The following is a 16407-nucleotide window of genomic DNA, read 5'->3' as shown; positions in this document are numbered from 1 at the left end:
CCACCCACCAGTTGTGTAAACAAAGAGACTTGATTGGTTTGCCCTTTCTGAATGGAATGTGTGTGTGTATATATATATATATATATATATATATATATATATATATATATATATATATATATATATATATATCACCATCCATACACAACAGAATGAAGAGTGCCATCTAAGAGTATTTTGAGGGGGGTTCGAGTCCGGCATGGGTCACATTCTATTCGTCACTCTCTCTCTCTCTCTCTCTCTCTCTCTCTCTCTCTCTCTCTCTCTCTCTCTCTCTCTATATATATATACAAACACACACAAAGGGGGTTTCCCCAATACTCAGTGCTTTGCAGGTACACATTCCTGCTTGGACCAAAGGGCAAAAATCTGATGCATCGTTGTTTTTTGAACCGCCCTGTCTTTTCTGCAAAGAGGCACGGTTCCTTCACAAAAGAGGTCCACATTTATATGGATTTGTGACTAGCCATTCTGGTGAATTGGGCCACCAAAGGCCTGCATAAACATGTGGATGTCAATTCCTGCAGTGCATTGTAACAGCTATAAGGAGCCATTAGCTCTAACTTTTCATGATCTTCACACTATAATCGTAAGTAATAATGTATAAAGTTTACTTCTTTTTTGAGAAATGACTTTTATTCAGACTCAAATTGTAAACAATTAACATTTGCCATTTTTCGACATGTAGATGCTGTATTTACAAGCTGAAAAGTGTTTCAATATGCTTCCAACAACTAGAAAACAACTAAAAGTTACAGCTATTGACACTACGTGATATTGTTTTATTCAAGGGTAAAAGATTAAAATCATTATGAGTCAAACAAAAGGTTAATGAGCACACCATAGAATTGAGAAACTGGAGGCTGTTTTATTTTGTGAGAGAAGCCAGAGCTTGGTTCTCCTTCTGGATCACATTTGGACTTAATGTATGCATTATAAGCCAATCAACAGCCACAATATGTGTAAAATTATTCATTAACTTTTGGTCAGAGCATATTGAGCATGAGCAAACTGACGCCGCTAATTACGTTCACAGTGTACAAACAATGCCATGCTATTTACTTTGGTTACAGATTTCCCTAACATTCTAGTGAGGGCGCTGTTAAGTAAGATGATTACGGTGTTGGTAGACGTCCTATGCGTGAAAACATGACGGTGAATAAATGCGTAGCCATGCTATGTCTACCATTCTCTAAAAATAAAAATAAGGTATCTTATCGTCAGAAAAAACTATGCTTTGCGACAAAATACTGTCTGATTCTTTGTAGAACCATGGAAGTATAAAAGTAAGACCTGGTAGAACAAACTATGCCCGCATGCAAAAACTTTAAAGGAAAAATATCTGAGTCGTATGTACCGTATAACAAAATAGCTTGCAGGAAATTTGACGCACTCCCTGATGTATATGTCAGTTTTCACTGTCATGCTGGACACAAGTGCTTTACCACATGCACAGAACCTTTATTTTATCGCACAGCTTGGTTTGGTCGGCGTAGCAAGTTTCTTGTTCGTCTGACGGAGGGTTCCTGCCGAATAAACATCCTAGGGGCCCCGTACCCTTAGCAAGGGAAGTTGCTCATACTTTGACCGTGAAGTTCGAAGTTCACAGATATAAAAGTATGGCGAGGCAAACTTCGTGGTGTTATGCGGCCAGTCAATATGACAATTGTTTTCATTCAAGACAAACAGATAACTCACTTTTAAATGTAGGGTTGCAAACACCAGATCTTGAAAAAACCAAGCATACAAACAAATAAAGCACCGGCGATTATATTACAAATTTTACAGTCCGTATGTTTTCTAAGAAATTGAAATTGAAAATCTTTACATATTTGTACAGTTCAGAACCAAGTTCGTAAATAATTCAAAAGAATTACACAAAGAACATTCGTTTCTTCAAAACAAAAGCAAAATAATTGGAAATTAATATTATCAAACAGAGATTTTGTTTTTGAAATGACCATCTTTCAGAACAAATGAAGAATATCAAACAAAATTCAAAACGAGCGACTTCGTTCCTTTAATACATATTTTACTGTAAAACAAAACGATCGTACATTGTCGTTATTACTGTTGTCAAGGCAACCGGTCTGTAACCGTTAAGTCAAGTAATAAATATTCTAGTAACAGGAATTACGGTTAGGGGTTTTAAACATGCTTGGGAATTTATGTGTAAAGACCTGAATAAAATTAAAGCAAAGACCGTCGAAAGTTGGTTCAAACATGTATGTAATAAACGTGGTGATATGATGATTGCCAATGTTTGCCAAGGTGCTGCATACATCTTGTTCATGTATTCGCAAAACTTGTTTCACTGATATCATCGACTTCCTGCAGGTTCTACTTTTATCTTTGAAGGCATCAAAGCAACTGTGAAAAAATATATTAAGTTCATCTGTGACATTTTTGTTGTCCGATAACATAGTTTCGTTGAGCAGTTCGTAAGGTTATCATTTAGAATTTAGCTCCAATCCTTGCCACAAGTATAGGGTTGCCAGTAATCAAATCACTCTCGACTTTTTCTCGGTAGTTCCGTTTTCCTGGCAACAGAGCCTTTCACGCGTCGAAGCTGCCTGATAGCGTTGACCATACACTTAATGAATGTATATTTCGGATACCCTTGTTGAACCATAGACCCTCGAGAAACGGTTTGTCGTTCTGAAACTTCACCCGTTGGGCGCCAAAGTCAACTGTTGCCGCATTTATAATGCAAATGTCCACACAGAATTAATGTAATAAATGACTGTTTCTGTGTACTCGTGTTCGGTTCATAAATCCAAGGGACGTATCCCATCGGTAACTTCAAAAATTGGTGACAAGCTTTCACTAGCGTTAATGTAACCACTGAAAGACGGATCGTTTGTCAAGTTTTTGCGAATTTTTAAATGTATACACCATCAGTTCCAAGTGATTTCCAAAAATCGTCACTTGGCACACCACCTACACTAACGGTAACGCCATACCCATTGCCTAAGGAGGTGCTACTTCAATGTACATGACACTTTTCACAACTCATTGCTTTAGTCACCCCTGTGACTGTACATAGGCTTGACTGGGTTTTCCATAGGCAATCGTGAGTTTGAGGAACAACAACGTTACTTTGAGTAAAAGAAACAGGTTTGAAGAACTTGAACGCCTAAGTTATGGAAAAAGAAAGTGTGTTTTTAAAGAATATCGTAACATTTAGCTTGCCATAATCCCCTGAACGAGGCTGGTAAACAAAAGCTGAAGGTGTTCAACGAACGGTGCAATCATGTGACCCGAGGAGGTCACAGTGACTCATAACATCTCAGGTGAGTGGTACTTTTGGTCCAGTGCTTGTTTGGCGGTGCCTTTGTCAATATGCATTCTCTGTCTCTTGGCCCGAGTTTGATCGTATGCCTCGTGGCTTCCTTGTCTCTGTGTTCTTCTGCGGAAGATCCAATCGTTGAAGTCTCATCGGGTAGACTAGCTGGCAAGGCGGTGGATTTCTCACACAAGGACGTGAACGTTACACGCACAGTTCACGTCTTCAAGGGTATACCCTTCGTCGAGCCACCAGTCGGTGACCTTAGATTCCGACAACCTCAGGCAAAGCAGCCCTGGGAGGAAGTTTACGACGCCACAGAATACGGGCCAATTTGCATACAGCCGCAAAACCCAACTTTTCCCGTCAGAGGAACGCAGAGCGAAGATTGTCTCTTCTTGAATGTTTTCTCTCCGGAAACAGATGTAAGTATTGACCAAGTATATAAGTGCGCAAGATGAATATATGAAAATGCTATCATTTTCTCCCAACATCTACTTCAATGGTACAATGGATGTATTATTTCATTAAGAAGTATACGGTGGTAAGATGGGATGGGTCATTTGATAAAGAAGTTAGGTGGCCAAAATCATTGTGGAGAATATACGGAGTGAATCTTGTTGATTTTATCCAATGATCTCGCTGCCCTTGCAACATAGAATTATCTGTAAATCGGATGCATGTGCAATCTGATTAAAATCCGACGTTGTGATGAGTCTGTCTTTTACGTTATCGTGTGACAGTCTTTTTTGCGGCCCTCCCCTCACTAGAAGAAAAAATATCGTGATATTAGAAAATTAGAAAGAAAGACCGTGATATTAGCAAAACAAAAGCCAAATTAAGATGTAATATTAGAGTTACCTGAAACATCCAAAGAAAATTTGGCAGGAATGGAAAATGGTAAATTTCGGCCGCTAAGTGGCATAAGTTCGAAGCCCGGGTTCGAAGCAAACAAACTAGTTCCTTTTCTATTTAGGAATATATATATGAATCTATAGCGAAAAAGTAATAACTTTCATATTTATTTACGTCATTCATATATTCTCGTCAGTGAAAGGGGCTGAGATATTTACCTTGCTTTCAATGACAGACGACAGCAAAGCTACCAGTGATGGTATGGATTCATGGTGGTGGACTCTCTGGTGGTTCAGGGTCAGGTGATTATCATGACGGTACAGCATTGGCCGCCATTGGTGACGTCATCGTCGTCTCCTTCAACTACAGACTTGGTGTGCTTGGCTTCTTTGCTACAGGTAAATTCATTAATCTTTATAATTTTGCACTTTGACTTATTCTAGATTTTGACATTTTGACTTATTCTAGATCTTATGCAAATATTGCTAGGGTAGACATCCAGATATCTCAAGAGCATTCATTGTTTGTTTTCTTTTCAAGTAGGTGGCATATTCTTGTTGATAGGTAGTTTGGTAGATCTTGATTTACGAGAGTATTCCTGTCATAAATATAATATTTCATATATTGTAAAATAGCCTTTGGGAATAGTCAGCACAGCTTATTGAAGCAATCAATCACACCAGGGCGACTTGAGTACTACGAGATTCTGATCAGTTCACGACATCTGTACATTCGCATATGTCGTGAACTGATAAAAGTGTCGTAGTTTACAAGTTGTCACATCGAAGTGGTCTACTGTTATCATATATTCAATATCTGGCCTGAGATGGTAATAAGAGCGACCCAGGCGGAGAGCTCGTGCATGATTCAACTCTATTGCCCTGCTTTACTATAATAAAATTCGACCGAGTAATTGTATTTGTGCCATGTCGATATACTGATATGATAGTTCCCTGTGCATTCTACTGACGGTTTTCAAGGGAATGGGCTACATAAAACAAACAGTGGGTAGCATATTTAAATACGTACGGGTATATGTAGTCATTACGATCAGAGCTTGGACCATTTCAAACTGTTTTATTTTCAAGAATGGATTTTGAAGGAGGCCCATGTTGGTATACGATGAACACTGATGGACACAAACAGAGAACAAAGTTTCCCTTATTTTGTAATATACCTTTACTTAAAAATTATTTCTGTCATCCGTTTTTTCTGAAGGTGACAGTCACGCCGCTGGTAACTATGGATTTTACGATCAGATCGCAGCCTTGCAATGGGTGCAGACGAACATAGCAGGTAGGTGGCCGTGTTGTACATAACAACCGCAGTGGTACCGGCAAGTCGACAACACAAGAATAATGACGTCAGCAACAGTGGTGGTTATTGGAAGAAAAACTCTTGCATGAAGGGTATGATGCTGAGAATGACGGTGATATAAAATTTGGTACATACTGATCATTGTAACATGCTGACCGCACAAATGATAGTAATAGTGATGTATAGCAATGTATAGCAGGTGTATAGCAATTTTGATTATTTCATTTTAATTTACAGCATTTGGAGGAGATCCTGGCAAAGTGACAGTATTCGGAGAGAGTGCAGGGTCAACCAGCATTGAATATCTTCTCTTATCACCCCTGACTGATGGTTTGTTCCACAGGGCAATAATGCAGGTGAGTATACGATACGCTTACCTCATTTTCTATATATAGACCTGACTGTCCCCGAGTCGAACCATATATAGACAGTAGACACGAGTCTCGCTTCTACTGATCGGACAATGGTTGAGCTCGCCAACCATTGTAAATCAGGTGAATTTACATAACAAAGGTATTGCATATTTGCGTTTGATTAGTTTAGAGGTCATATCAGGTCAGGTCAGCCTCCCCAGTGTGTGATGTCCCTACTTGGTCAGACATGAGTGAGGTTCATTCACCAGTGTTTGATCTAGAGTGCGCCATTGCGCATTTTGCGCAAAAAAATCAGCTATGGCGCTATTTTCACAGGCCATGGCGCCATTTCGGGCGCAATAATTCAAGGCCAGCGCCTGGTAGTTTGTTTCTGCCAGGCCACTATGTTTTACGCCCATGCTCTACGACAACACGAGGATTTACCGTAACGTGGTATATATTCAATCACGACATTTTGCGACAATGACGTAAGTTGGGATGACGTCTTTGACGGGACGTGTGCAGAAGGCCATGCGTAGCTATGCCAGCGGCTGTACGATGGTTACTATGCCGTGACTATATCTGTAAAGCCGTCGGGTTGTCTCCTCACCCACGCCCGACGATGAAGGAGGTACAACGATGGAAGTGTCAGAAACTGACACGCAGACCGATGCTACCGGTTCGCAACACAACCGCACCCCGCAGGTGAATACAATTTTGGGAATTTTACCATTGACTTCGATATGTATATGTAAGCTTAGACTGTAGTACGTTATGATCAAATAGCAAGCAATACGGCATAACTATTTTACACAATGGAGTGGCCGGGACTGGTATTCAGTGCATGGTGTCGTGGACGCTAATTTCTGACATTTCTTGGGGTGATCAAAATATCCGAGTGGTAGGGAATGTTATATTTTTAAACTGGCTGCGAGTTTCCGAGGACAAGCCACTTGTTTATTTATTCGTTTGGCAGTGACTCGCACACCAGTGTGGTAGCCACGTGGGGTTTCTTGTCGTACAAAAACGGTTTAGATATTTCATATTTCCGTCATCAAACAAATAGAGAAGAGAGTGAGTGTTTTTGTCTCAGTTTAATTTTTCTCTAGTATACGTAAATCTGTATTTTACAGGTTTGATAATTTATTTTTTCAACTTATTTACTTGAACCCCAAAATTTTATTTTAGTCCTTTACTCTAAACTTGAAATTTTGAAGAAATATAAGATAAAGGCACACTCTCAAATCTAAGTTTATTATTTCTCTGGATACCAAAATCTAGTATTTAACATTTTTAATAGTTTATTTTTTTAATTTATTTACCCCCTCTTTTTTTTATTGCTTTACTCTTTATTTAAAATTAATTCAGGAATGGTACATGTTAGGGTGAAATTTTTATTAAAATCAGATTTGGCATTTCAGTGTTTACAGCTCAATAAAAAAATCATTTTCTTCTCTCAGGTAAAGTGGCTGTCACAATGGCACTGGCTGTACTATGGACGTGATGAATGGTAGCTGATGGTACATGTCTGCAATAAAACATATGCATAATCATCAGTATTGAGTTGAGAAAATGGTCAAAATTTAAAAAAAAACGAATAAAAGTGTGTTATTAAATGTTGACTCACCTGTACGTCTGTCTTTTTGTAATGATCCTTCTTGCGGGTGAACTGCCAGTCACTGCAGTAACTTCATATTATTTGATTAAAGGGACAGTAGCTGTCACTTTTAATAGGCTGCTTTCAGTGTTTTTATTCTGAGTATCAAAATGGTTTTTGTAGTTCTTAAAAAATCAAGTTTGTAAACAAAGTCTGTATATCCACTCTATTTCTAGCAGTGGTATTGTTGACAATTGAATCTAAATTAAATTGTGAACAATAAGGGTTTACTTTACAACTAAAACGTGAATAACTAAAACGTAGTTGACAAACTGAATGCTAGTGAAATAACTTCAAGCTCAATAGAAAACTGCCGTTGTTGAATGACACACAGAAAGAAAAATATCAACAGTTACAGCTACTGCACCTTTTTGTCAATTCCTTTAACACAGTGGAATCTGTCTTTGCAAATGTTGCCTGGCACCCAATCTGTCCATTATAAGCCTTTTAAAAACAATTAATTGCAATTTTAATTTGATTAATAATTCTGGGGACCACTTTTTATCCGGTGATTGGGATCAACAAGGGCCCTCTTTAAAAATTGCAAGGGGCCCAGCATGGCCCCCTTTTTTTGCCAATGGCCCCTTTTTTCAAGGGAGTGGCCCACGATAGCCCCTATTTTTGAATTCCTAGATCAAACACTGATTCACGTCAGGAACCTTTAGATGATGCAAACCTAAAACCTTTTTTCGATATAATTGCTGTAACTTAAGCGCAAAGTTTTCTTAATAATCAAACTATAACACTCGGCGCTGAAAATTCTGAAAAATAACGTCCGTTGGGTCCGATAGCCAGAGTGACTGGTTTTCCAACCGTGGGACCTAGAGATTTGTCGTTTCTTAAGTTGGATGATCCTTGTGACCGACCGCTATGCAACAATATACAGGATTATTTCGTTGGCCAATTTTTTAATCTTTCATACATGTTTCACCGCGAACTTGTTTCATTTTTATCAAGAATATGTCCCAAAATACTGATCGTTTCAGTCTTCTGATGGGCAGCTAGGCGGAAATGCAGGTGGTCGAACCTGAACTGTATATTGTAAATCGTTAGATTTTGGCGACAATATATTTTCGAGATTTTGTCAGGTATGATAATTTCGCGACAATTTATTTTCATTTTTTCCTTTTACACCATACACATGGGTTATTAATCTCCTTTCGTCGCGAACTGAGGCATTATCAATTCTCTACTTCTTACACCAATCTTGCACAATGCTGGGCAGATGAATATTCCACATTGATAAAGAATCATTATCATAAACTTTCAATACCGAAACAATGCACATTAATATAATTTGCATAAAATGATACTAATCTGCCCCTTGTCTTGCACTATATAGCTTATATGTAACCAACTTAGTACTAGTAGTTGTCCCTGTGTATCAACTTACCAATCATTAAACACAGCAAATATATGACTCTGACTGCTCTGGGGGCTACATAAGGTTATTTTCAGCGACTGAATATTGTCCTCAGTCATGGCCAATACATTTCCACAGATACGCCTGTTCAGAATACCACACCAGTACTGCAGTACTTTACGCGATGGTTTTCAATACCCCAAATGGCTGTGACGACAAGCTATGTACGCTGGTTGCAATACTCGATCGGAAAGACGCACCTCATGAGTCACGAATGAGATAACCTGGCCACGATCGCCATCAATGATATATCATGATACAAGAGTTTCTTAAAGCTTCAGCTATAATTGTTTTGATCTATTAGCCAAAAGATATATATATATATATATATATATATATATATATATATATATATATATATATATATATATATATTATAGATGAAAGTCCGGAGCTGGATTATAAGATTAAAACATTTATTCGCTACTCAGAGTTTCGTGCATCTTGCGATGCAGTCATCAGGCAACTGCCAAATACAAACCAATACATTCTAGAGTAATGAGAAAATAGAACAAAGGCATTCTGAATGGAACATATCGTGATGCGCGTATTTACGCGCGCGTATACGTGTTTAATTTATGTGGGATAGCAGAAATCTTTTAGAGTGCCTGCAGCACGAAATTAGCTCATTTCTTTTGTTGAGCGTTGCCATGGTTGGTCTACATATGATAAAAAACTTTTCCCACAAACACAAGTTGCACTTCTTGTTGGTATTGGAGTATGGCTTAGCTTGTTTTACCTTTCTCCATTTGATTTCATACTCAATGTTCTGGTCTTTTAAGTTCCAAATATATTTACTTAACTCAGTTGCATTTTTATAGCGTTGGTTTTTGAACGAGCAAATATGGTTTCTATATCTAAATTTAAATGTTGTATCACATAGTCCGATGTAAGTTGTTTTGTGTCCGATGTAATGACTTCCGCTTGGTATACTATGTGTTCATCATTGCAACTACCATTCATCGGGCATTATTATTGCAGTTGCAGTTGTCTTATTCTCTTCACTGGGGTTTAAGTTGTTTAATGTAGCCTTGTTGTTGTTTGTTATTATTGTACCAATATTACTCATGCAACTATAACTGATTTTTAGTGTATTTCTCGAAAAGATTTGTGCAAAGGATTTGATTTGGTGAAATGCTTATCGATCAGACTAAGGAAGCATTTTCCTATATTAGTATCCACGCTTTTGCTGTAAGGGGGTTGTACCACGTTCTGTTTCTTAGTCTAGGCACTCTAAAAGATTTCTGCTATCCCACATAAATTAAACACGTATACGCGCGCGTAAATACGCGCATCACGATATGTTCCATTCAGAATGCCTTTGTTCTATTTTCTCATTACTCTAGAATGTATTGTTTGTATTTGGCAGTTGCCTGATGACTGCATCGCAAGATGCACGAAACTCTGAGTAGCGAATAAATTTTTTAATCTTATAATCCAGCTCCGACTTTCATCTACCTATAGCTCTAGTTCAACTATTGAGCACTCTGCCAGTCCGATGAAGACATCAATCTACGTCCTGCTCGTATATATATATATATATATATATATATATATATATATATATATATATATATATATATATATATATATAATATATATATATATATATATATATAATATGGCAATGAGATAAGCGTCAGATCATGTTGCCTTATGTTACACAACCATTATCTTTATGTGCTGTTTGTATCATAACGAAATTGTTTATTAAAGATATGTCACGTTTTTACCAGTAATTCGTCAAAATATGGATCTGAAAGGATCGCACTTAATGTTCCACCAAAACACTTTGTTTTCACGAAGGATCATGTAGTTTTTTCAGCACCCCTAGTCCTTCTGACCATGTAGTTACTGTTGCTTTTTCTCCTTAATTTCGAACTCCGGTCACACGTATCAGTCAGGGTTAGTTTATAAAATGAGTGATCACTGCCAATAAAGAACTGCTGTGCAAAATGGTTAGCAAGTATTAACCCATCCTTGAGTTCTCCTGGTGAATAAGCAAGTACAGTGAGTGCAGTCATTCTAAGGAAAAGGCCAGAGTGACATCATTCACAACGTTTGGTTGGCTATTTCATCTGTGAAACTCTCACCCATGACCTAGTGCGTGAGATAAACCTTCGATTTTCTTCCCTTCCCTGTCCATCTGTCAAACACAATTTGTCACTTATTTAAAGAAAAAAGGATATTTTGTCAACCAACGTGCCAACGTGATATTACTTAAACTTTAAATACATTGTTCAAAGGCCGACTGATCGACTAGACAGTAAAAAGATCAGGAGATTCAAGAAGCGTTTCATATGGTTAAGATTAGAGTGCAGCCCGACGCCTTCGGAAAACACTTTGCTTCAGTTTCAAAATGTTTGTGTTGATTTATTTACTCGGATGATTTGTCCAAATTTCCTCAGAGTGGAACTGCCACAATGGAATGGTTCGTAGCCCGACCTTGTGGTGATGTGTGCAAGAAGGTGGCCCATGGCCTTGGTAAACTGGTTGGATGTGAGAAATCCACCTCTGAGGAGTTGGTCAACTGTCTTCGGACTGTGTCAGCTGAAGACTTCAGAGACCCTGTAGACCCTATGAAGGTACAAAGCTGTACAGTTGGTGATTAGTTGCGTTTTAATTATCAACGCATGGATAAAATGTAATGTATTTTGATTTATATAAACTCAGGCATTTATGCATATTCGTTTCCAAAAATGTTAAGACAAAAAACGCCATACATTTTATGATATTGCCAATGTACAATAAGTTATATTGTTAAAATTCACCGATAAAAGAAAGTTATTTCTAAGCCCCTGTGGTGGCAATCATTAATCTTCAAAAATCTATTTGTGACAGTAGTTTTGGGAATACCTTTGTCTAATTGTTTTGGCTACTTTAAGATTTTACTTGAGAGAGAGAGAGAGAGAGAGAGAGAGAGAGAGAGAGAGAGAGAGAGAGAGAGAGCCAGTCAACAGTTAGTATCAATGTCTACATAGCTTATAGTGTAATAATTTTATAATATTAATCCAAATGCTGTCATACAGCAGGGTGAGTGAATCATTTTCACTTTAAATCGACGAGCCCGTAGAAATGTTGCCAAGTAAAATCACAAGCCTACCTCAATTTGAACGAACTCACCAATATTGAAGCTTATATCAGCTGAAAAATTCGCTATTAGATTAGGTTTGCGGTAGAAAAAATACCGGCCCAGTCATAACAAAATCTACTTTACTAGTCCATTGGCGTTGACTGGTGAAATAACTCACCACTGATCATATTTTGGCCATTGCAGGGTCAGATTCCAGAGGTCACTGGACTTGGAGAGGATGAACTCACTACAATCGCTTTTCCTCCGTACATCGATGGCCACTTTCTTAAGGAGAAACCGGAAGATGTAATTCGTGATAAGACTTTTCCCAAAAAGGATATTAATCTGATTATTGGCACTATGGCTTCCGAGGGTCACTGTATCTACCGGTGTTGATGGCCCACATGGCCAACGAGAGTGAAATCTCAATGAACAGAGTCATGTATGAAGCCATGTTCCCTACATTCATTAATGGACCTATCAAAAAGAACCCAACTGTCGTGGATGCTGTCAGATTGATGTACGTCAACTGGAAAGACGCAGATCTTGAAGACGCTGACTATGTCGACTCCTTGCTTCAGATGGTAGGGGACCAGTTGTTTGTGTGCCCGACAGACCAATCAGCACGTGCGTACTCACACTCCAGTGCCAGTGTGTACCTCTATCACATGACCCATATCCCCAGCAAGTCAATATGGCGGTTGAAGTGGATGAGAGCGGCGCACGCCGAGGACCTTCCCTTCGTCTTTGGATGGCATTTTTATCACAGCGAGGACTGGACAATGACTCCGGAAGAAGTTAAAATCTCCCTACAGATTATTAAATATTGGACAAATTTTGCCAAAACTGGGTAAGACCTTAAAAGGACAGCATCTCTGACTTTTGATTGTACTTGTATATTATTGTTTTTTACCAAAAAAGCACACTTTGCTTATTACTTTTGTGATAAGTATTTTGAAAGACAAAGTATTTGCAATTGCACTGCATTGTCTTCAATATACAAATGTTATTGTAAAAAATGAACTCTTGTCTGACTAAATTTCAGTTGTAAAGAGTAACTTTGGATAGCAGGCATAAAGGCTGAGTTGATTAGCTAAAACCAAACATTTCTACATAATTATTTGGGCGTAGAGCATGGAAGTGTATTTCTTGTGAAGAAGAAACAACGCTTCTAACATCGTATGCTCGAAATGCAAATGATAGAACACGTAAAATGTATAGAAGTTACGATGAAAATCGAAATTTTTTCATGACTCTTGTGTTTGATGACTTTATATTCTTCATTCTTTAAATTGCATACCGTACAGTGAAAGGTTTATGCAGCACCAGTTAACATTTGAAGAACCATTGTACAGGGACATCTTGCTAACACCCCCCGCCACTTTTAGACTATTTAAGTACCCTTAGCCGATCTTTCACTCGATGACAATGCAAAATTGGCAAAAATTATTTCGCGCTCATTTTCTTTCCAAATTGTAGGAACCCAAATAATTCCAGCAGCAATGGCGAGTCTTCCGAGGAAAGCTCCTACAGTGAGTGGTTGCCATTTAAAGTTCCAGGACTGTCCTACAAAGATTTGTCAACAACAATGGAAAACAACGAGGGGCTTAAGGCAATGGAGTGTTCATTCTGGAATGATTTCATTCCAAAACTAGTGAATCTGACAGGTTGGTTAAATTGGACATATAATCTGATTTTGAAAAGTTCACACGCCCTCACCCCCCACACATACACTGACATCCTTTATCGTCTGTTTGAAATATGCAGTGAAGTGGTGCAATGCATGTAATACATAGACACATATCCTTTATCGTATGTTTGAAATATGCACGAAGTGTATCCAATGTATGTTGTAAATGCCATTTATATACACGAATCTAAGTTATCGTTCTGTGTTTGCTTAAAATATCAGCAGTTCTGAACTTTAATAAATCAACCTACCTATTGTGGTAATTTTTACGTTGAGTGAAGTTCAAAGCATAATTTTGACGTCACAGTTTTGCAATACCGTACTAACGTTGGGGATGAGTTTTGAAATCAAATAAATTAGAACAAGATAGGAACTAATTTAGGATAATTGGATTTTCACATTTTTCAAATTTCTCAAAAGTGTTAGGTGCTGCCCTATAGCTGAATGTTGCAATATTGCAAATTAGTAAGAAAAAAAGTTAATTTGAAAGGTAACAAGAAATCAGAGAGATTACATTTGTAGATTAAATCGACATTACTTCACTATCCAATTATCCCAAATTAGTTCCAATCGTGTTTTAGGCCTACCTTCTTATAGGCTACAATGTACATGTATCAATTATCCCCAGTCCCTAACTGGTTGAATATAATTTGTTAGAGGACACGTTTACCATTCCTAAGGGTGTTCCTGAAAGACAGGTTCATATTTCCTCCTTTCATAACAAACAGTGATTATGATTTCTCGTTTGGTTGCAGATGGTGATCCAGTGACTTCAGGACAGCAAAGGACCAAATTCACCCTTAACACCTTTCTCTTCCTACTTTACTATGGCTTTCTTGCAGCCCTCTATTCTGTAAGAATGTGAATTAAAAATTTGGTCGAAAACACTTTTCTCATTAGTCATACAGCTGCGAAATTCTATATGTAGCTTTATGAAATGCTATTAAGTTTTCAATAAATTAGCATAGCATTTGCATATTTAAATATTAAGAAGTTTTACATCATTGTCTGCTCAATTTTCTCTTGAATTCTTTGTGTCGCTACTTTAATTTGGTTCATACATTTAGCTACAATGATGAAGTACTTTTCATTTTCAACATTTCTATTTGCAACAAGCTACTGTAAATCTTTAGACTGAAAGACTCGTCATGTTCAGGTGATCTACCGGAACCATCACTATTTATAGTTGAAGGTATACTCTTGAATATCTGTCTGCGAAAAAACCTCTTGCACTAAGGGACGGACCATTAAATCTTGGGAGGGTTTTAAAAAAACAGAAAAAAAAATCGAACCAAAAATTTTGTGAAAAAAATCTTCAGACTAGTTCGCAAAATAAAAAAATAAAATCAGAACGCAAATGTGTAAAAAATCTGCAAAATTCGTATAAAATTTTGAATTTGTAGAAATTTTACCAGCGGGAAGCGGCTATCTGTATGAAGTTGCGGTAATCTCATCTTTTTATGAATTTTATATCTCTGATCACTTGCAAATTATAAAATTATAAAGTCAGTTTTCAATTCGTTTCCTATGTACATAATTTAGAATGTAGCAGGTAAACAACTGAAACTATACAGATATAGGCCAATTAAACACTTTTCACAGTATTTTCTTGCAACAATGAAGGCAAAAATGGGTGAACAAGTGTTAGAAATATGCCAATAATGATGAAACAACAAATCACAAGGCATTTTCAGTTCGTAACAAACTTTTTTTTATCATTTAAGATTACAATATGTAACATGCCATCTATCCAGCGAAACACGACAAAGAAACAAGTGAAAGGGTTGAACTTCTGGTTTTTGAATGAATCTGCAAGACTAATCAACCGTTATCTTTGTGTGCAGCAAACACTGAACGACAATTTTCTGAAATAGTAATCAAAACATTTGGTGTCAGTTTTGACAGAGCAAATTACCTGAAGACCTCCTAAAAATAGAAAATTGCATAAACACTATCTATACTACTACATGAAGCACCTTTGACCTCAAGAACTCGAACGATTAGTTTCGTCGGACTAAATTAAGCTTATAGTGATGATCGCATGGAGTTAACTGATGCGGGACCCTTGTACTATACAGGTATAACGCCGGCAACAGGTAACTCTCTATTGTAATTTTGTGAACAGATCAAGCACATCCTTGTGTGAAAGTGAAAATTCTCAGTTTAAAACAATCAATCATATCAAAATTTGTCCATATTAAGCTTACTGATATTACGAGTCACTTGGAGTGGTGTAACCGTGATCAAATCAGTTGTGTTCATAATTACAACCCAGCCAAAACCAACTCGCCCGATACAAACTCGCCTTATACCAATTTGTAATTTTTACGAGCGAATCATCCTGACAAATCATCGACTCCATAAGCTTATAACGTCTGACCACAGTCTCCATGTGGTCTGTTAGACGCGATATTTACGACTGCTGGCAGTACGGTCCGTAGTCAGTGGATAACAATTGTTCTGTGTGTATCATTTGGAGACTATGCTTTAAAATTGTAGATGTGATGTTTGGTTGGACTTGATGGGACAAAGCATGGTAAGATGTTCTGTCATTTGCTGCTTTCTGATTTCCAATACTGTACGCATTGCGAAACTTATTAGGCCTATATGTTAGCAGTTTTCTTCTACCTAATCACTTTCATGGTAATACTATAGTGGCAGTAACACTGAGGATATGAGGCTGAAGATTGTGAGGACATGTTGCAGTAGTTTGTTGGTGTTGAACTGTTGTATAACAAAACCAAACAGACCAT

General features: G+C 37.6%; 2 protein-coding genes across 2 annotated transcripts; both read left to right on the top strand.

The window, feature by feature from the left end:
- The first annotated feature begins 3266 nt into the window (after nt 1-3266).
- Nucleotides 3267-15350, top strand: LOC139127096 (fatty acyl-CoA hydrolase precursor, medium chain-like). The gene is made up of 8 exons (XM_070693017.1): nt 3267-3711; nt 4377-4539; nt 5360-5437; nt 5696-5814; nt 11300-11476; nt 12169-12814; nt 13444-13631; nt 14410-15350. The coding sequence occupies exons 1-6, from the start codon at nt 3343-3345 to the stop codon at nt 12358-12360; spliced, it is 1098 nt and encodes a 365-aa protein (XP_070549118.1). The 5' UTR covers nt 3267-3342; the 3' UTR covers nt 12361-12814; nt 13444-13631; nt 14410-15350.
- LOC139126960 (acetylcholinesterase-like) lies at nt 12369-14519 on the top strand. Its single transcript, XM_070692879.1, has 3 exons — nt 12369-12814; nt 13444-13631; nt 14410-14519. Exons 1-3 carry the CDS (start codon nt 12369-12371, stop codon nt 14517-14519), a joined length of 744 nt encoding a protein of 247 aa, XP_070548980.1.
- Nucleotides 15351-16407: the final 1057 nt, after the last annotated feature.

This window comes from Ptychodera flava, unplaced genomic scaffold, assembly GCF_041260155.1.
Source record: "Ptychodera flava strain L36383 unplaced genomic scaffold, AS_Pfla_20210202 Scaffold_28__1_contigs__length_4768798_pilon, whole genome shotgun sequence".
In the NCBI taxonomy this organism is placed as follows: domain Eukaryota; kingdom Metazoa; phylum Hemichordata; class Enteropneusta; family Ptychoderidae; genus Ptychodera; species Ptychodera flava.
This window is presented reverse-complemented; position numbering and strand designations above follow the sequence as displayed.